At 33.8% G+C, this 21,862-nt stretch overlaps 4 protein-coding genes across 5 annotated transcripts in view; 2 read left to right on the forward strand and 2 right to left on the reverse strand.

Annotated features, from left to right (window-relative positions):
• Nucleotides 1-6,089, reverse strand: part of LOC130047327 (blastula protease 10-like) — a 51,570-nt gene extending 45,481 nt beyond the window's left edge. The window contains exon 1 of the mRNA XM_056142007.1: nucleotides 5,868-6,089. Coding sequence (XP_055997982.1) covers nucleotides 5,868-6,089 — 222 coding nt within the window. The remainder of the gene's footprint in view (nucleotides 1-5,867) is intronic.
• Nucleotides 6,090-12,298: 6,209 nt separating this feature from the next.
• Nucleotides 12,299-13,019, forward strand: LOC130047328 (uncharacterized). Its single transcript, XM_056142008.1, has one exon. It carries the CDS (start codon nucleotides 12,486-12,488, stop codon nucleotides 13,017-13,019), a length of 534 nt encoding a protein of 177 aa, XP_055997983.1. The 5' UTR covers nucleotides 12,299-12,485.
• Nucleotides 13,020-13,703: 684 nt separating this feature from the next.
• On the forward strand, nucleotides 13,704-14,675 carry LOC125666319 (putative nuclease HARBI1). The gene is made up of 3 exons (XM_056140933.1): nucleotides 13,704-13,813; nucleotides 13,938-14,049; nucleotides 14,197-14,675. The coding sequence occupies exons 2-3, from the start codon at nucleotides 13,938-13,940 to the stop codon at nucleotides 14,589-14,591; spliced, it is 507 nt and encodes a 168-aa protein (XP_055996908.1). The 5' UTR covers nucleotides 13,704-13,813; the 3' UTR covers nucleotides 14,592-14,675.
• Nucleotides 14,676-16,429: 1,754 nt separating this feature from the next.
• On the reverse strand, nucleotides 16,430-19,149 carry LOC125666318 (uncharacterized). 2 transcript variants are annotated; one of them, XM_056140932.1, is made up of 5 exons: nucleotides 18,818-19,149; nucleotides 17,962-18,029; nucleotides 17,630-17,776; nucleotides 16,700-17,455; nucleotides 16,430-16,486 (listed from the first exon to the last, which is right to left on the reverse strand). In XM_056140932.1, exons 1-4 carry the CDS (start codon nucleotides 18,991-18,993, stop codon nucleotides 17,370-17,372), a joined length of 477 nt encoding a protein of 158 aa, XP_055996907.1. In that variant the 5' UTR covers nucleotides 18,994-19,149; the 3' UTR covers nucleotides 16,430-16,486; nucleotides 16,700-17,369. The 2 variants fall into 2 exon arrangements, with proteins under 2 accessions (XP_055996907.1, XP_055996906.1); XM_056140931.1 differs by lacking the exon at nucleotides 16,430-16,486 and having other exon boundaries at nucleotides 17,377-17,776.
• Between the last annotated feature and the right edge of the window lie 2,713 nt (nucleotides 19,150-21,862).

Below are 21,862 nucleotides of genomic sequence, written 5' to 3' on the forward strand. Positions count from 1 at the left end.
GGAAGATAATGATATGGACTGATTAGGTAGCAGGGAACAGTTTCGCACTATAGGCCCGGTCAACTTTTTCAAAAAATGGAATTACCCCGTATTTGAAGTGATATTACATGTGTAAAAATGTATACAATAATTTTAGGATGCATGTCAAATGTAGCTGAGTACTTAGTAAAAATGTTGATATACAACATGTAGGTGTCACCATGATTCCTAGCATATAGATGGGTGCAAATACGAAACTAAGACACGTGGTCAGTTGCTGAAGAAATTCCGGTGAAAACATGCAGGGTCTAGCAAAAGGTCTGTAGCTGTGAGGGAAGGTGGATGGCCCCATATGAGAGGTAGATTTTTGAGAAGGGCAGATATGATTCTTGATTGTGCACAGTGTCTAAATCCCCATGTTTGGTACTGTGATGGTGTGGGGGTGGTTCGGATTAGCCCAAATGAGGGAAAATCAAAGCAAAAAAGGGGAACCTGCTCAGAGCATGTTTTGTGCACCAGCACCAGTATTTATAGATTACATGTAATTTAGGGTCATAATTTATTAACTACACTAATATGAAATACAAGTATTGACATAAAAAGGAAAATAAAATTAATATGATTTTTCATTAGTCTGTCATAATCTGACTTTGGTGTATACCCCCTATCCACATGTTTCAAAACCAAAGAAACTGTCCCCTGCCACCTTAAGTTCAAAACAATATTAGGTAGGCCGTACCATTGATGATTCGGATATGGTGAACAGCGAAAAATAATGATTGCCAGAAGAACACGATCGAACAACAAAGTCAATCAAAAGACACAGATCTAGCATTAAAATCAAAATTAACAATCAAATAGGTGAATGGGAGAGAAGTATAAGGAAAAAGATACAGTATTATTTTTCAAGGTAATACACCTTTCAAGGTCAGACAAATTAAAGCCGCATTCTAGAAACCCCGACATCGCAACACAAAGAGCCATGCGAATCCGAACCTATGTGGATTTAGAATAATGTTTTACCATAGTTTAGAGGTCTTAAGATGATATACTAATAAAATACTTGTCTTCAGGGTCAATTCATTTTTTCCTTTATTTTAAAACAGAAAGTACAAATCATGCAATATATTAAATTTCTGGATTTGCACGACATATTAGTATGTATAGTGAACGTTTTGCCACATTTAAAAGTAAATGAGTCTGGTGTTTTTAAATATGGACAGGTGCCACAACGGGGATTCATACATGTACATTTGGAAACTGGAGGTTTTTCTTCATCAGATATGATAATCTGGTTTTCGTTAGTAATTTTTTTTTAGGTTTGGAGGTTGACGTCGACTCAAGAAAATGTTCTTTAGTTCAAAGAGGCCCTTTAGATTTCCGGATTGTTGTAAGATCTTGCTTCCCGAAACTCATTCATTCAAAACTCATAAACTTTCAGAAAGAGGTTCAATTATGATGATCCACTTTTAAAAGCATGTAGATATAGCTGAAATATAGCCAAGAACAATCACATTTCCCACATCTAGGAAAATCTGGGACTTAAAGTTTAACATATTGATGTATTTAATGTCTTCTGTAACATCAACTTATCTGTCACAGGCGCCTGGGCCAAGGATATTGCAATTATTGATATTATATATTTACCTAGATGTAGGAAATTCGAACTATGAATAAATATTTCTCTCCGATCTATAGTGTCTCTTTTTACATTTTTTATGTTTCAACAAGCTTAACTACATGCGCCATTACCACAGAATACTAATTTTTTTCTATCATGCTTTATTTTTAGACATTTACAATTACATCTACATAGATGATCTCACACACAAAATCACACACATGCATACAATATCTTCCATACAAAAACTTTCTATATGAACTAGTATTTGACAGCTAGGTATTGAAAATATTCATATCAACAAAATGATACTAAAAGTAATGATAACAAATATAACCTATAAAGCTTAGTTTTTCATCACTTGTTATAAACAATATCATATATTGACCATTTACTAAATATTTTGGATTTGCATCCAAACATATTTTCACAGTATTTTTCCATTTTCTGTAGTACTTAAATAAATTCACTGCCTCAGAAAATTTTGGCCTGATTCCTTGTGATCTGGAATAATACATAAACTTTTCTGATACTAATAAAAGAAAATTTTCAGTATTACCAAGTAAGACTATTCTTCTTGAAATTTTTAACCATTTTCAATTGCATCGAACCATTGCTCAAAATCATTCCAAAATAAGTTGACATATACACAATCATAGAATATGTGAATTGTTGTTTCTGCTTCAAAGTTACAAAATGTACACAAATGATTGTCTGAAATTTTAATTTTGTAAAGAAAGGAGTTGGTAGCAATGTAATTCATTAGTATTCGGTATTGAAAGTAAATTATTTTTGTCTCTTTTGTACATAAAGATGCATTTACAAAATCAAATTTCCAGTCTTTTCCTGAAATGGGTTCATCTAGTAAAGTTTCCCACTTATCCTTTTTAGAGATTGGGGCTATAAACTCATTTCCTTTCAAGATTTGATATAAAAATTTAACATTGCATGTTGCATGTTGACAACAATTTTAGTACAATGCATATTTCAATATGATCATTATCTTTATGAATTCTACCTTCTTTCAATGCAATGATATCTCTTTTGACTTTTGATGGTATTTTTTATATTACATGAAAATAGTCAAAAATGTTATTAGTACCAAGCACTCCTTTTATTTCATTAAAACATCTAATGTTTCCATGTTCAGACACCATGTCCTCTAAGTTTTTAATACCATTATCAAACCATTCCCCAGATAGATTTGAAAAAATATTCTATTTATTTCATCCAAAATATTCTTTGGAGGGTCTGGCAAGGCAGAAAATAAGTGTATCAGCTTAGGCAGTGCTAATGTTTTAATGATTGTTATTCTCCCAATAGGTGTTAAGTCTCTTATTGCCCATGATCCTAATAACCTTTTAATTGAAGTAATTTTGGATTGATAATTACATGTTATCATATCTTCAAGGTTTATGGTAAAATTTATTCCAAGAAGTTTAAAACTGTCTTTACCCCCAGCACATTTGCAAATCAGGACACAAAGTCTCAGCTGAACCAGTTCTACTGCCAATCCATACTGCTTGTGATTTTGTAATATTAAGTTTCAGGCCTGAGATACTATCAAACTTGTCAATAACACTCATTGATTCTCTTAGAGAATATTCACTTTCATCTAACAGTAAAAATGAATCATCTGCATATTGCCCTAATTTATTTTCTTCCCCACTAATAGTTATATCCTTAATATTTACATTTTCGTTGAGTGAAATTGCTAGTAACTCTACTGTTATGATTAAAAGATATGGAGCCAAAGGATCACCCTGTCTGCAACCCCTCTCGAGGCTAAACAAATCTTATAAATGGCCATTATTTATTACACAGCTAGTGCTGGATGAATAAAATGTAAGAAACCATTTGATAAGATAATCACCAAAATTGAATGACTTAAGAGCCTTGACAATAAAATCCCATTCCAACGAGTCAAAAGCCTTTTTAAAATCTAATAGGAGTAGTCCAAACTATTTCCCTTTTCTTAGATAGTTAATAAGGTTATATAGAAAACGAGTATTTTCACCAATGAATCTGCTCTTTATAAATCCCTTTTGAGTGTCACTTATTATGTCATTCAGTACCTTTTTAATGCGGTTGGCTATAACACCACATTAAGTAAAGTGATAGGTCGCCAGTTTTTCCATATAACGCCTATCTTTTTCCTATTTTGGAATGGAAGTTATTATTCCTTGGGATTGAAATGAAGGCATCTGTTCTGTAAGATATGCTTCATTCAAAGAACGACAAACAAATACCCCTAAATCCCTCCAAATGTTTTTTTTATAGAACCCTACTGTAAAACCATCCAAGCCAGGCGATTTATTGTTTTTCATAATTTTCAATACTTCTGAACACTCTGATAGCTTCAGAACTCCTTTATAGTTTTCCTTCTGCTTATCTGATAAATTAACATTGTGGTTTAAAAACACATTTTCACTAAGTAATGTTTCATTGTTATACTGGTTTTTGCTTTTGTATAAATATGAAAAGAATGACTTTTGTTCTTCTAATGCATGCTCCTGGTTCATAATATGGTTTCCATTGACATCAATGAGTTCTGATATTGTTTTATTTACAAAATTCTTTCTTTCTAATTTACAGAAATTGTCTGTGTTTCTTTCTCCGTTTTCATACCATGTTGCTTTTGACCTTCAATGTATTTTTCTCTTGAATTTTGAAAGGATTTTTTTTTTCCTCCAGGAGTTCAATGTCCTCTTTTTTTCTTGAAGCATTTACCTTATTTTCTAAATCCAAAATTTCGTTTTCCAGCAACTTCCTTTCAGACTTTATTTTTTTTGGCTCTGGTTGATGAATACTCTATAGACACTGATCTTATTTTCATTTTTAAGTTTTCCCAAAATAATTGATTGCTAATATTAAATGTAATGCTGTCCTTATGTTCTATTTCACCTGTCACCATGTATTCATTTATTGTTTTACTAATGCACTGTCTTACTTTGTAAATTCATTTTCATACAATAGCTGAGAATTAAACTTCCAATATCCTCTACCTCTATTACTTTCATTGGTTTTGAATTGAAGTATAATTGCTGCATAGTCAGTTCTATACCCAGGAATTATTTTAGTGTCAAATACTTTACTAAATATACATCCTGAAACAAGGAAGTAATCAATTCCATTTTGAATTAAAGGATTTTACCTTCTCCATGTATATTGTCTTCCTTCTTCATTCCAAATTCTCCAGGGATCAACACCCTCCAACTGTACCTTAATGTTTGATATTTTTCTATGTGCATGTGTAAAACTTATACGGTACCAATTTTGATGCACCAGATGCGCATTTCGACAAATAATGTCTCTTCAGTGATGCTCAACCGAAATGTTTGAAATCCGAAATAACTATGAAGTTTTAGAGCTAAATATAGCCCAAAAAAACAAACAGCGTGCCAAAGGGAGATAATCCTTAATTTTGAAATGAATTTCTAAATTTTATAACAGCAATTCAATATATTTTCAAGCTAGTAACGAAGTACTAAGCTACTGGGCTGTAGAGACCCTCGGGGACTAACAGTCCACCAGCAGAGGCCTCGACGGATTGTTGAGATTTTTAACATTAAACGTGTCCTTTTCCTTATCCTGAACGACATTCCAGCCACTACACATGACAATCGACATATTTTCTAACTTAACAATTTCAATGTATATGTTCTGAAAAAAATTCTGGACTATCGGTATTTGGACCATACAGGTTGAGTAAATCTTACATTATTTGCAGTAATATCTAGCATGATATATCTACTCATAGGATCCTTTTTTATAGAGTGAATTTGAAATTCAAAGTTATTTTTAAACAGTATTGCAAGTTTTCTGTCAATGTCATCTAACACATCCATCGTGTGTCTTTTTCCGGTCTTATCTAACACAAAGACATGTCCGTTGAAAAACCACGCACTGTCCACCATGTGTTCTCTCTCTTCCGATCTCAACTTTTGCAATAGTTTTGCATTCATGTTGGTAATGTGATCTACCATAATGAAGTTGTCCTTTAACTTTTCTCTTTTTGTAATGACCACTCTTCTCACATCACTATACTTACGACTTCCACAATTACTTGCCTTGGTTGATTCTTGTTGTTGGAGGGGATGTTGTGAATTGCAGAAATGTCTCGTTCGTCTTAGTTGACCCCTGTTTTCCCTGCCACCAATGTACAGAGTTCCTCTTTCAGATTCTGACCCTGATGTTCAGGCCATCTTAGAATCTTGATATTGTTTTTTTTTAAAGAATACTTTTGGTTAAAGTTTGACATACTAACTGCTGCATTTGCAAGTCCATTGGTATCCTTTAGTTGCTTTTCTAGACTCGTAATCCTTTTTTTTTTTAGCTGCGTCACATTTTCCTTGTTAGTGTCATTGTCCATCATTAAGCTGTCCATTTTGTCTGATAACTGCTGTTTTATCTTGGACAGTTCCTCACCATGCTGAGCTTTGTGGACCTCCAAGTCTGTCATAAGTTCTTCTACAATCTCCTCCCTCATCTTCCTCTTTTACCTCCACAATTACGCTCTTCACAATGTTTTTTATATCCTCTTTGGTCACAAGTTTCTTAAGCGTCTCTTGGATGGAGCTAAGAGTAACTTTAACATTATCCGTCTCTGAATTTTTGGTTTTACATTTTCCTTGTTTCAAGAAGCTTAAAGAGACACTACAGCTCATTTTCCACATTTTAATAAAGTGTTTTTTAAAACATGAATTGATAAAATGATAAAATCCATATCGATACTGACAATTTTGAACAATTGGGATGCATCAATTTACTCTCAACTGCGCTTTGAAGATCGTTCGGAATTCAAGGGTTTCTTCATTCTGACTCGGACTTTTGAATGCTTATTTACATCACGTGGTTTTGAATGACAGCAAAGACGTTGTGTAGGAAATTATTTAAATTCTCCTTCAAGGGAGTCCACACTCACCTTTCAAGTATAAGAGTAGTCCCTACTCCTTAAAATAAGTAATTATATAAATCATTATTTCAACAGAAACCCTTCCATGTTCCCATTGACCGATGTTTTTTACAACTAACACGTGTCGTGTTCAGATAAAAATAGCACTTACTTTTAAAAGTAGTGTCTTCGTAGCTAGTCTCAATGGCAGATTTAGGGGGGGGGGCAGGATCCCCCCTCCCTTTTTACGTCACAGATTGTGAATGAAAATCCAAATTTTGCACCAGAATGGCCGATTACTGTGGTTAATCTTTGACTTTCACACCCCTTCGGAAATCCTAGATCCGCCACTGACGGTCAAACTGATACCAAAGTAAATTTTATTTCACGTATGAGTTTTATCTCATTCTATTTTTACCTCTTTTCTCACAGAATCTGTCAAAATTCTAGATCTATCAACTACACTTTCTCTCACTGGACGACATGCTGCACTGTTTACTGTCTATGCGCATGCGTCTGAAGACTGAAAGGAGGAGACTCGATATTTTTTGTATAGGCCATCAAAAAGTATTAATTTTTACGTTAAAACTATAATTTTCAACTTTAGATAAGTGTTATTTTCCCAAAGTTCACACTTTCAACAATGCAACAAAAATTGAGAAAGCGCTAGGAAAATTGTCATTTCATGATTTTTGCGCAAAATGAGCTGTAGTGTCTCTTTAACTACATGTGCCATTACCACAGAATACTAATTTATCCACGTTTTGAAAAATGTCTTATCCCACTGATTCGTAATACATTAATCAATCTCTAACAAGAGTTTTCGTTCCTAACACTCACACACATCTCTGTCTACGTCCTGGTTTTTTTTTTTCAAGATTATCGTAAAACGGTAAAAATGCTCAAGTAAAATATGGTCCCGACTTCAGTTACAAACCTATACGTAAATAAATCAAAATTAAGCAGATGTCAAGTCTTTCTGCGACACAAGAAATATTGAATTGTGTTGAAACGCGGTTATTGTTGGATTGCACTATATAATGCATTATGAATGCAAATACGTAACAATTGATGAAGCAATACAGTATATATGTCCATGCCGTTCTGGTCAATTTTTCAAAGTATGGAACGCCGTTTATGTTAAAATGTTAGCATTTTAAAGGAATGTGGGTTTTTTGGTGGTTTTTTTTTTAATTTTATCAATACCTAACGATATTTTTCAGCTATGGCATCAACTGGAGAATTGTGCATCATTTGCTGTGAAGCTGTGCCTTGTTCAGAACGACACATTTTGACGGAAAAGGGAAGTCTGGGCTTGAATAATGCCAGTCAAGAGCGTCAAGGAACAGTATTTTCCAAACCTGGTGATGTAGTTCATCAACAATGTAGTAGGAATTTTACAGATAAAAGAAGAATTTTACAAGCTAAAAGAAAACAAACATATCATGATATGAGACAGACAATATGGATGCAGACCCTTACAGATACATTATACACATCTAGTGAGCAGCATAAAGACACGTCTCATTCGCGCATGAATAGAGATGAAATCGATACGACCAGAATTTTAGCTTATCTGGAAGAGAGTGCATCTTTCCAAGAAGACCTCAAGGATCTTCGTGGTTTACACGATGGTGTAACAGCTGAATCAAATGTCAATGTTGACAAAAGTCTTGAGATTGGTAGGCAGGTTATTCAATCAATGGTCGGAAAAGATGCAATGAAACATGTTTTCAAAAGGAAGGATCATGCAATCACCCTAACATCAAAACACTCAGTTAAAGTCGATGATGGAGATAGTGTCAATGTGGATCCAAAATTGATGTTTCAACGTCTCAGTGCTATTGCTAAAGATAGTTATCCGGACTTGAGTGAAGTTTTCAGATACGAACTGACAAGTATTCCACCAGCACTTTTTGATAGTTCAGGTCTTCTGAGAGAAGCTAGCAAAAGCCAACTTGCAGATGCTATTTGGTCAACAGGTGATTGCAGTAGCGATGGCGCATCTCTAAATAAATGTTCTACATTCGTACTTGATGGAGGATCTCTGCTACACAGGTTTATCTGGCCACAGAAATCAACTTTCGAACAAATACTGACGATCTACGTGCAATATGTCACCCACAAATTTACAAATGCCTGTGTTGTATTTGATGGCTACAACAACGCACAATCAACCAAGGATCTCACCCATCAGAGAAGATCAAAGGGTTTACAGTCTAGGAAGACTATATTCAACGAATCTACTGTATGCACCGCGAAAAGAGAGCATTTTCTGTCAAACAAAGAAAACAAGAAAAAATTTATTCAAATGCTGTCTACAAGACTCCGAGAAGCCGGTTGTGAAGTAATACAATCTGAAGCAGATGCAGACCGTACTTTGGTTTTCACAACTCTTTAGAAAGTGAGAACTCAGTCCGTTGCTTTAGTTGGCGAGGATACTGATTTGCTCATACTATTACTTTATCATGTAGAGCCTGATATTGAAAAGGAGTTATTCTTTTATTCCGACAAGCAACTGAAAAACCATCGGATTTGGAACATATATAACACAAGACAGATTCTTGGAAAAGACCTATGTCAGTGTCTCTTAGTGATGCACGCTTTGACGGGATGTGATACAACATCTAGGCTGTATGGAATCAGTAAACAGGTCACACTCAAGAAGATGAAGGCAAAGTTATACTTTTATGTAACAGCCAGTAAGCCTTTCCTAGATAAATTTGCCTCTATCACTAAATTGGAGCAAGTTGGAGAGGAGATGTTGGCGTCATTGTATGGGGCATTACGAGGAGAAGGTTTGGATATTTTGCGATTCAGAAAATTTGTTACCAAAATGTCAAAGGTAGAGAAACATATTGATGTACAAAGTCTTCCACCTACTTATGAATCTGCAAAGCAACATATATATAGAGCGTATCATCAAGTACAACAATGGATAGCACACTTCTTGGACGCGACAAAATGGGGATGGAAATTGAATGACACTGGTTATCTTCTACCGATTAAGACTAAATTGGCACCAGCACCGTCCGATCTTCTGAAAATAATTCGTTGCAATTGCCAAAGCAACTGTGACTCAAAGCGGTGCAGTTGCAGACGACACAGAATTAAATGTTCAATTTGTTGTGGAGAATGCCGTGGTACAAGTTGTACGAATGCTGAACCTTGCCATGATGACGATGACTAATTTATCATTCAATTGAATATTTTTTGTATACATGAATGATGAACTGAACACGTGAGATGGTGGTGATCATCATTCATTAGCATTATAAATGCTGCACAAATGTTTAAACAAGCCATAAGTTATTACTGAAATAACTCAATATATTGATATTTGTATTGTGAATTAAACAAGAAATCTATTAGTGAAAATATACATGTACTTTGTATGGATTATGATGATAACGATGATGCGTCAGATGATGCTTAAACATAATGATTTGTGTGCTGAATTACGCTTTCAAATGAATATTTTTCTTTTATCTTTATTGATGTCAACTTCGCTTTCAAAACAAAGTTGGTATTACACCATGCAAGATTTACTTGAAAAGTACTCGGAGAATTTTGGAATATAGATTATTAGTTATTGATATTTAAACAGGGTAGATCATATATATATATATATATATATATATATATATATATATATATATATATATATATAAAGCACAAACAATTATAAGGGAAGTCGTTGTGGCCGAGTGGACTTACGCACTGGTTTGACAATCTTGCTAGGCGGTGGGTGCCGTACGTCGCTGGTTCGACCCCGGGCTGGGGCGAAAATTTTCAGTACCCAGTTGTGATTATTTAGTGCTTTATATATATATATAGAGAGAGAGAGAGAGATATGATGAGGGTGATATATATATATATATATATATATATATATATATATATATATATGATCTACCTGTTTAAATATCAATAAATGTATGTCACTCTAGTACTTTATACGATATTTCATCTGCCTTTCATGTTTCGCGTCTTCCAAAATGTATGGAAATCGACAAACCTGAGAACGTATATATCCATGAATGGCGATAAAATACCATTTAAGGTACCCATTTTCAAACTAGAATTACCCGAAAAGTGCTCAGTGGATTTCAGTGGATTTTGGAATATATATTGTCTAGGGTCTATCTGTTGATGCTCTGTAATCAGAATTTCTGTTGCAATTAGTTCAAGGTTGACCCCCAATATCCACTATTTTGACTGGACTATATAGCCATGCGTTGCAATGGGAAATAAAAACAATTAGTTGCTTGCCCTACATTTTCCTTATATTTCATAAACTAGTTGTGAGTTTTATTTTCATTAAACGTGAAGAAATGGGTTTACAAGTGGAGTAACACTTCTAATTTTGAGACGTTGGCAGAGGTATATGTGAGCGTTAGGAACGATAACTCTGGGTAGAGATTGAACATATAACAAGACTTTCAACTCAATCTACCTTTACCAAAAGTAAATGTTTGCCGCAAATTTGCCGAAAGTTTGCGGCAAATATATTTGTTTGCCATAACTATTCACCAAAACATTGCAGAAGTTTGCCAGTAGTGGCAAACAACTGTAGCAAAGTTCTGGTAAGCATTCCGGACTTTTAAAAAAAATATTAAGTACTCGCGTAATGCAACCAGATCGCTATATTTCTTTGATATATGAGAGACATTTATTTGCTATTTTTCATTATCAAGAGAGATATAATACTGTAAACACAATCAAATATTCCAATAAAGACAATCAGATATTCCAATAAACACCATCAGATATTCCGATACCAGTTTTAATTGATTTATTGTACTAGTGATACAAATTCCTACTCATGGGATTTTGATTCCCTTTTACCGAATCCCCATTTATTTTGTTGCACACAGACAGTACATTTTCATCCACGATTTCATTACGAGGGAAATGAAGAAAAAATGCTAAATTCACTCCGAGACATTTATGACCCCTTTTGTCTGCGGTGAGTGTAGCCATTTCCGATAATAACGAATTCCATAATTGATGAAAATAATTCAATAGAAATATTAACATTTCAAAACTCATCAACTTTCAGAAAAAGGTTCAATTATGTTGATCCAGTTTCAAAAGCATGTAGATATAGCTGGAATACAGCCATGGACAATCACATTTCCCACATCTAGAAAAACCTGGGACTTATAGTTTAACATATCGACGTATTTGATGAGGCAATGGAAAATCTATGATTTTTTATGTACTGATGTTTTCATTCTCTCTTCTAGTCTTCTTAGGAAATAATCTCCATTTCGGGTATGGTTGTTAAACAGAATGTTATGCCAACAGCGCGGTGTTCAGTTGTATTTTAAGGAGGTTTACACAAATGTGATTTTGAAAGGTTCTTAGATATAATTTACTTTCGTTTCTACCAGGATAATAGTGATTTTTCATGATTACTTGAAATACTGAGTGTATTTTCCGAAATCTAAAACAAATACAGTCCTTTTATACATGTACGTTCATGTTGAGTACACTTCATCTTAGGTCGGACTTTTATTTATTGACGTTTCATTTTTAACTACAGAAGTATTTATGACCATTTTTAATGAACGTTTCATTAACCATACAGCCTCGGTCAAAACTATCTAGAGAGCTAACATGTTTAATGCTATCTTGCGAAGTTGTTGTGAAACAACAATTTGGTGTTGTGTTTTTTAAAACTCCGATTTAACGATATTTAAGGTATTTCAAACTGTTAAAGCTACTTGGATTAGACGTTTGGAATTTTCGAAAAAACATTGCGAAAAGCTTAATTTAGACGAAACCGTTGAAACGGCCCCGCCGTCATAAAACATACTTAAGTCTGAGAATATTCTCAAGTCTGAGAATGTTCTCAACTCCCTCATTCTCAGACTCAGCGGCCGTCATAAAAAAGTTGAGCACAAAAAAAATTCTCAAAGTCAGTTTTATTCTCAAATATTTGAGTCTACAAAAATGCAGACTTAAGAATATTCTCAAGGATTGAAAATGGCTGCCATGGTAAGGCGTCGACGTCGTCGTAGGCAGAATCTGCCGGTTTTAAGGCGCTCCCGTGTATTTCGGGACCTCAGTAATCCCTTAGAGAGTTTAGAAGAGGAAGAGATCTTCCAGAGATACCGTTTCACGCCAGCAAATATATATTTCATTATTGATGGAATCGGCGAGAGACTTCAATCAGACACTGCCAGAAATCGGGCTATTCCCCCACTTATCAAAGTCTTGTTGTTTTTACGTTACGTGGCTACAGGAGCTCACCTGCGTCTTATTGGAGACAGTTTAAATGTTTCTGAGTGCAGCGCTGGAAGGGCAGTTAAATCTGTTGCCAAGGCCATCATTGATGTTTTTATCAATTTGATACAATTCCCCGTCGATGAAATGGCTACCAAAGTCAAGGAGGGTTTCAGGAGAATTGCAGGTAAATCGCCTAGAAATTTGAAAATGAAAATGAAACTAGGCCTTTACAGATCGTTTCAAATTGTGGATGGTATAATGACCAATTCATACAAAATATACCCGAGATAAATGCATAATGTAGACCTTATAAAACCTACACGGTCCATAGAGTAATGGTAATTATTAACGCTAAATACACACCGGATGTTTTCTTACTTACTTCACTGTTCGTCTGTTGTCTTCGCTACAAACAGATATGAAGAGTTCCGCTAAGGGCCACAACTGCACACTGTCATTGCAGAGGTGGATCCAAAATAATGTAATGTTATAATTTTTACCCGTATATGGGATTTGTATGAACAAGTAACCATACTGAAAATGAAATATCATATTTGAAAGTATTTCACCCCAGTATGATGTATAATTATGGAAAATTAAATGCATATGTTTCACTAGAAATATTAATGATCAATATATGTTTTAAAACTTTAAATATTAAAAATTGTTTTAAAAATAAAATATCACAAATTACGCAGTCATATGATTTTGTTGACCACAACCTGTCCCACATCTTTTCAATTTCACTTAATTTCCTCAAACCATAATAGAATGGTACATGATCAGTGTTGAAATGGTTTACCTTAAAAGTTCATGACAATAAAATGCTTGGATTCATGCAGAAGTTTTATTTATAGGGTACTATACTCTTATGTTGGATAAAGCGTGTTTTTAAAGTTAATTGTACCGATTATTGCATGAAAGGTGAGGATAACAAATAATGATCGATCTCATAACTCCTATCATGAACAGGATTTCCCAAAGTTATTGGATGCATTGATGGGACCCAGATAAGAATTTTGGCACCATCAGTTAATGAACCTGATTATGTCAACAGGAAGGGATTTCATAGCCTCAATGTCCAGGTAATAAAAGTTATTTATCTGCTCTTTTAATGTAATTTGAATTTTTTTTTGGTAAAACCTAAATGTCACATTATTGAGAACAGTTAAATAAATAAAATTACAAATTAACATGTATATCTATTAGATGGTGTGTGATCCAGCTTTTCGAGTGACCTCACTTTGTGCCAGATGGCCTGGATCATGTCAAGATTCAAGAATTTTTAGAAATTCCCATCTTTGCCAACAGTTTGAAAATGGTATTTTCATTTCCTGGATTATCAAATTATTACCATCATGAGTATGCTAGCTGACAAATATTTCCAAACCTCTAATACTTACTACACTGTATATGAATTTTTAGCTTACTGCATTTAATACATGCATGTATATTTTTGCCTTTCTAGGGTTGCATGATGGTATTTTGGTTGGAGATTCTGGGTACCCCCTCACAAGATACTTGATGACACCCTATCTGACACCTTCAACCCAATCTGAGGAGAGGTTCAATACCAGTCTTTGCAGAACTCGAGTTCTGATTGAGCAGACTTTTGGCATCATAAAAAGAAGGTTTCAAGCACTCCATGTGGGTTTCAGAGTTTCCCCAGAACAGGCGGTAGAGTACATTACGGCCTGTGTTATTCTCCACAATCTGGGAATTGAAAGAGGTGATATCTGTGTGCAGCAGAATTGTGCAGACATTGATGTGACTGCATGTATTCAACAGTATGTGCAGGAACCAGGACGTGACCGTAATGATGGCATTATAAAGAGAGCAACAATCACACAAGGGTTCTTTTAAAGGATATATACTGTGAATAACCTTGAACTGTCGTTTTTGTTATTTAATAAAAACACGTACTGTAAAGTTGTAAGTGAAAATATCCATTTAATATTCACCTCATTTAATTATGACTACAACTACTTATATAACTTTAACAATCGGCCCATGGGCCACATCACTGAATTAATGAACAATATAAACAACTCAAAAACAACTGTAATCAACACAGTATGATTTTTCAAACGGTAATTTGTAAATTTATGGTACAAGATATAATTCTAAAATCATTTTATCTTAAGATAATCCACTATATCCACCTGTTAGACAATCCGGTATAAATTATATAAACCTGTGTTTGTCAGAAAATCCACTATATCTACCTGTCTGATACCTAATACTGCTTGAGGTAGCTCCATCTTATGTGAATTTCTAATATTAATGGTTCAAAATGGAAAATCTCTATCAATATTCACTTAATATAGTTTAATGTAATCAATTACCAAAGAAAATGTGTAATGTTGCAACTTTTTTAAAGATATTAGATATACATAAACAAATATCTCAACATCAGAAAAATACACAATTTCAGAATTATAAAAAATACATAAAAATATGTTAAAATGACCAGTTGTTAATGTCAACAATTTAGAAGAAAAACTGCTACTTTATAAATATATGCATGAATTAATGGTGGATATCAAAGAAATCATTTTTTATTTCAAAAAATTTATCTCATTTATAGAAAAGATAAACTTGTTTGGTATCAATAGTTAAACAAATTTATCATTTTATCCAGTGATTAAAATTTCTTCAATTTAAGCTATATTTCTATCAGGTGCAAAATTCAAATAAAGAAAGATTTTGCAAAAAATCTATGACATCACAGGAGGATGGAGCTATCTTAAATGTAATTCAAATTCATAATTATTCCTAGTTAAAGGGACTGATTCACGATTTCCCCCAAAATTTTGTTTCTCACTTTTAATTATCAAAATCTAATATCTAATGTGTTTAAAAGGTTTCCCACAAATACTTAGGTTATACATCATGACAGAAGCTTAATATTATAAATAGTTTATCAATTACCAGTAGTTGTGTAATTAAAGATTGAAGTATGTTATAATTGTTAACAAAATTTTGAACATGTATTGGTTAATCAATATGTTTATGTTAAATATCACATTTCAAATATTTTTGAGGTAAGGCTTAAAGAGTACCACTTAAAAAATTCAATTCCTGTCTGTGTAAAATTAGGATATTTTGAATTACAAAATCCACTAAAGTTTGTAAACATAAACAAGACTCAAGTATTGTTCACATAACACAGAGTTAAGACTAAAAAAGTCTCTTATCCTTGCATTTAGAAGGTCCAAATTGGCTATTATGTATAAATGAGTTCTGTTTTTACTTTTTCAAATGAAAAATATTTTGTTTTCATTAAAAAAGAGTGAACCAGTCCCTTTAATGTAAAAATTATAATTCAGAACTGAGCTGAACTAAGAAATCTGGGTAATTCGATTGAATTTCTAAGAGCAGTCGTTGTTTTTTTAACACCTGGACCTCTTTCTGTACACTGAGTAGCTCTTTTTGTACTTGGAGTACTTCCCTCTTTTCCTTTACTCTCAGAACTTCTTGCTCTAATCTTTGAATGTCTAATGTTAAATTTCTCTCCTCTAGCTCCTCCAGCCTCCTTCTTCTTGGTTCACCTGTTCAATACACATTCTGAATTACATTATATAAAAGCAAAATCAATTATGTAAATTTTGTATCAATGGGCTCATCTACTGGAATGAGAGAGAGAGAGAGAGAGAGAGAGAGAGAGAGAGAGTACTTAAAATGTTCTACATTTTACATGCCTTTCTTTTCCTTCCTTGTGGCAGGCAGTTCATGTTGAATTAATGCAGGGATTTCATCTGCACAAAAATATCAAGGTTCTAAATTATTTATTTTTATACTTATAGGACATACATGTATTATTTTTGCTTACAATTGTATATTATAAATGGAACATCCACTGTGCTGTTGATTATTTTTGTGAATATTTTACACCTCATAGTGTTCAATCTATCAGTAAATTAATTTTGATTTTCTATGTTTATGTATATATTATGAATAAAGTCACAAACCTGTCTTGTCCTGCTCTTTGTCTATTGTGGACTCTAATTCAATAAAAAGCGATCATCATTTATATCACTAATTATCATTGGTTATACTAATAGCAATATAACACATTTGTTGATATGTTATGGGTGTGAATTGTTAAAGATTTAAGTACAGTGTACTAAGAGAATATAAATACAAGAACAACTACTGTACATGACAGTTGTAATTCATTAGAATAAGAATCTTGCAAATTAATTTTAAAAACACAACTAAATGTACTGTGCATATAGAATATGATAGTTGTAATTGGTTAATATGAGAATCTTTCCTGTTCTACAACATTTTATTTAATTAAAATGAAGAATATTTACTCTTTGTATGATTATGAAGAAAGATGTCTCTGTTGCACACACATATATATTTGTAAAAAGACACATATTGCTAAAATGTTTTGTGAAACACTGATATGTCCTCAAATAACACATTATTTTTAAAGGATGAAAAAAAAAAAAAAAAAAAAAAAAAACACTGGAAAAATCTCTCCACAAGTATGAGATATGACAGCCCAGGTCAATAATTTACCCATTCAGAAATTATGTCCAGTGTTAAAGTTTTTTGTCATAGACAAATGGACAGACTGACAAACAAAAAACTATATTATATATGCCCAAATCTAGATTCATAACTATATAATTATGCATTTATACCTAGCACAGCAGTTGATGATGCTTCTAGTTCTGTACATGTACCAGTTGACGGAACTGATCTGATTGTTGGAGCTGAAAAAGTTAACAAAAAACATGCAGTTACCATTATAAATAAATTCATGTAAATAATGTATCCTTTTTGTTTTAATTACCAAATAGGCACTGTTAGATTTTGAGATATAAAATTGACTTCATATATATGGCAGTTCCAAAACTTTTCCTTCAAAATAAGGGAAAAAAATATACCATCTGTGTCAACCCCTCCCTCTAGGCCATGGATGTTTGGCTCTGCCTCAGAAAGGCGGAGGAAAGTCTCCTCCCCTTGTGTCAATGGGGGAAGTGGAGGTCCCCCTCCCGTCTTTGGCCTTTTAATGCTGTCCAACTTTTCCTTGCCTATTATTTTGAAATAAATGTGAATGTGAATATCAAATATATATTTAAAATAATTTAATTAATTTCTAAATGAAAAAAAAAAAAAACAATTCAAAATCGATTACCATTTGTTAATTAAAAATTAATTTCATCAAATGTAAATTTTACATGTCTGTGCCATGTGATAAAGTATTTTTTTAAATTACTTCTTGATTTAACATTGTAATACTTCTTCTTTGCTTCCTCCCAGGTCCGTTTTTTAGTGTCAAATCTTCTGTAATAAATGTAAATACACATATTCAAATTCTATTTGTTTGGATCCACTCCTCCATTCTAAATACCATATTAGTTCTATAAATAGAATTTAGCAGCGATTAGATTACGGGAGAAAATTGAAATGGCTAGATCTATTCTAGACAAACACCGGTACTATAATTGACAGAGAAATAACATTGCTTTTTATGCCACCTAATTTTTTTTTTACAAGGCAAGTAGTAAACTTGAACATCTGGGGGTTTCCCCTAATTTATTTTTAGGTCTGGATACCGAACTCATTTCTCCAATTTTCAATCTTGTTCGATCCCAATTAGGCCTATGTGCCCTTAAATTTTCATTCTACGGGAGTCAGATATAAATGATATAATTTTGTTTTACTGCAATGATATAATTATTCATATTTGTTTACACATAGGGGCCTACCGGAAAGAGAAATAAAACATAATCGGGGCCTACACTGTACACACACACACACACACACACACACATATATATATAACTTATACATGATCGGGGCTTTGTCTGAATGATTAACTGTGCATGTGTTCTGCTAATCATACTGAAATGTATCAGAACATTTCTTCATTCAGTTAGAATTATTAGTTTATATTTTACCATATAGATCTAGCCTAGTTGAACGTTTTAATCTATCCACGAGTCGAAGTGGTTGGGAAATCAGTGAACAGGAACAGCGGACAAAAAAATAATAATAATAATAATACAAAAATAGATGCATGGATCTTATTCTGATAATCCCTTATAAACTTCACATAATATGTTACTTACGAACTGAGTTTATCGGCAATTGTCTGCCACTCCTTTTCTTTTATTAATTTCCCCTTCACTGCACCGCTCCCTTTGAACGATCCGAACAACGTATTGGCTCTTAATTTCACCTCTTCGATGAGAGCGACCTCTTCATCAACCCCCCAATTCTGTCCCCGTTTCTTCTCCGTGCTCATTTTGCCAAGTTGACGAACAATAACAAAGCAGACGATAATAATATGCTAATTATGTTTTTATTTACGTGTTACTAAGTATATGTTTCTTACCCTTTGGCACAAAAGAGCTCCATTAGGCCGCTTCAAACATTGAAAAAAATCCGCGAAAACGTTCTCGCGATAACATAAATTTGATAATATTCTCAACTCAACTCTTGAGAATTACTCAGCTAAGAATATTCTCAAATCGATTTATGACGGCCGATTTGAGAATATTCTTAGCTGAGTAATTCTCAAGAGTTGAGTTGAGAATTTATTTGAGAATTCTCAAAGTTTTATGACGGCGGGGCCTGTAACATCAACTTATCTGTCATGAGCGCCTGGGTCAAGGATATTGCATTATAAACTAGATGTAAAAAATGTAGGAAATTCGAACTATGAATAAATATTTCTCTCCGATCTATGGTGTCTCTTTTTACATTTTTTATGTTTCAAGAAGCTTAACTACATGTGCCATTACCACAGAATACTAATTTATCCACGTTTTGAAAAATGTCTTATCCCACTGATTCATTGATATAATCTCTAACCAGAGTTATCGTTCCTAACACTCACACATATCTCTGTCAACGTCCTGACAGTTTTTCAAGATTATCGTAAAACGGTAAAAATGCTCAAATAAAATATGGTTTCGACTTCAGTTGCAAAACTATACGTAAATAAATCAAAATTAAGCAGATGTCAAGTCTTTCTGCGACACAAGAAATATTGAATTGTGTTGAAACGCGGTTATTGTTGGATTGCACTATATCCATGCGTTGTCGTGGGAAATGAAAACAACAATACGTTGCTTGCCCTACATTTTCCTAATTAAGCGTGAAGAAATGGATTTACAAGTGGAATAACACTTCTAATTTTGAGACGTTGACAGAGGTATATGTGAGCGTTAGGAACGATAACTCTGGGTAGAGATTGAATATATAACAAGGCTTACAACTCAATCTACCACTTCCCGTGCCCCATGAGAGATATTTATCGATTAAAAGTTATTTATACTGCTAGCCAGCTGGTTTCAGACCCCCCTCACTGCAGGTGGTAATAATTTATTAATGATTAAAATCCACTAATGGCATCCGTATGATCAATTTGCAAGTTACTGACAAATACGTTGACGCTACAGCGCATTCAAAAGTCTCTTGAAAAGATAAATAATTCCTATAAAGAATACAAAAGAGTAGGACAAATACGAACTCCTGGACATACCAGAAGTGGGATCAGGTGCTTAGGAGATTGGTTGATTGTATATTATTTAATGTCCTGCTCCAGAATATTTCACTAATATGAAGATGTCACAATGCCGGTGAAGGACTGCAAAATGTAGGACTATGTTCGGATGCTCGGAGCTTACAGTCTTTGAACAGGGAGGGATCTTTATCGTGCCACACTTGCTGTGAAACGGGGCCCCGGTTTTTGCAGTCTCATCCAAAGGACCACCCCATTTAGTTGCCTCGTATGACAAGCAAGGGGTACTGAGGACCTTTTCTAACCTGGATATACACACGGAGGTACTTAGGCGGAGTAAGCATCCCCTTACGACCGGTCACACCCGCCGTGAGTCCCACATCTCAATCAGGGAAACGGAGCAATCCATAGTCAAAAATCAGTATGTAAACAACGGTCTCAATTGGTATAAAACATGTCAGACAGCATTTTACCCAATGTCAGGTGGTGTTGGTAAATCAAATCGTTATAACGACGATAGAATTTGCGAAATGCTGACTTCACATCAACTTATTTGTCAGTAGCCTGCCTCAATTTAACAAGAGTACCGTAAACAGTACATAATACGCCCGTGAATGACCATAGCTTTTTGGGGTTTTTTTTTTTTTTTTGGTTAAAATCTTTTGAAACGTTGGTTATACATCTGTAAAGTCCAAATTACTTTCTGGCATGTGCCAGGTGTGCTGAATTCTGATTGGACGATATTTAAATTGCCATAACTTTATTATAAATGATGGAAATGTTTATTGAATGGCATCAACAGTGATACTGAATAATATTCATGTGCGCATTTATGCACGTGCAATGCTTTTCTTTCACATTGCAAATACCAAAATGGCCAAAACTTTTGAAGATTAAAATGAATTGAAATTTTTGCTGTACATTTATGTTATTGTTGCCTATTGAATGGTGTCAACAAAAATTCCTTAATCCAATTTGTGTGCGCGTGAATGTGCGTGCTTCTTAATTTTTTACGTCTAAATTTAAGCATTTGTCTACAACAGATTCAAATTCGAATGAATAGTTTTGAAATTTACGTTGCAGATATCTTTTGAGACTCTCTACCCATTGTTATTATCATCATCAATTCCCCGCACGCGCATGCACGCGGGCTAAATTCCGATTGGACGATTTCGAAATCATAATTTATTTTATAAATGAAGAAATCGATATGAAATTCATAGAGTAAGTATATCTACAAATGTCTATTGAATAGCATCACCAAAAATGCTGTGTCATACTCATGTGTGCGTGTATGCACGTGAATTGTTTTTGGCCTTTTTACTTTGGAGTCGCTGTTAATTCCTCGTTTTTCACTGAAATGTTTTGAAAGGAATAGGCCCACGAAGAGTCAAAATCGGCCCTGTAAAATGACCAAAATTAAATTGAAGTTTTGACAAATTATTTTCTGCATCAAAGATAGTTTATTTATGATAGTTTATCAGTGTTGTAAATTCTTTAGAGTTTTGCACTGGTGTATCTGAGATCTACTGCCCCAAACATCATGCAATACAAGAATTTGCTTAAAATTACCACAATTGTGTAATAAAATACTTAAATCTGATATAAAGCACAGTCATGGACCGAGTGCATTATGACATCAATTTTA

This window comes from Ostrea edulis, chromosome 6 (genome assembly GCF_947568905.1).
Source record: "Ostrea edulis chromosome 6, xbOstEdul1.1, whole genome shotgun sequence".
Classification (NCBI taxonomy): domain Eukaryota; kingdom Metazoa; phylum Mollusca; class Bivalvia; order Ostreida; family Ostreidae; genus Ostrea; species Ostrea edulis.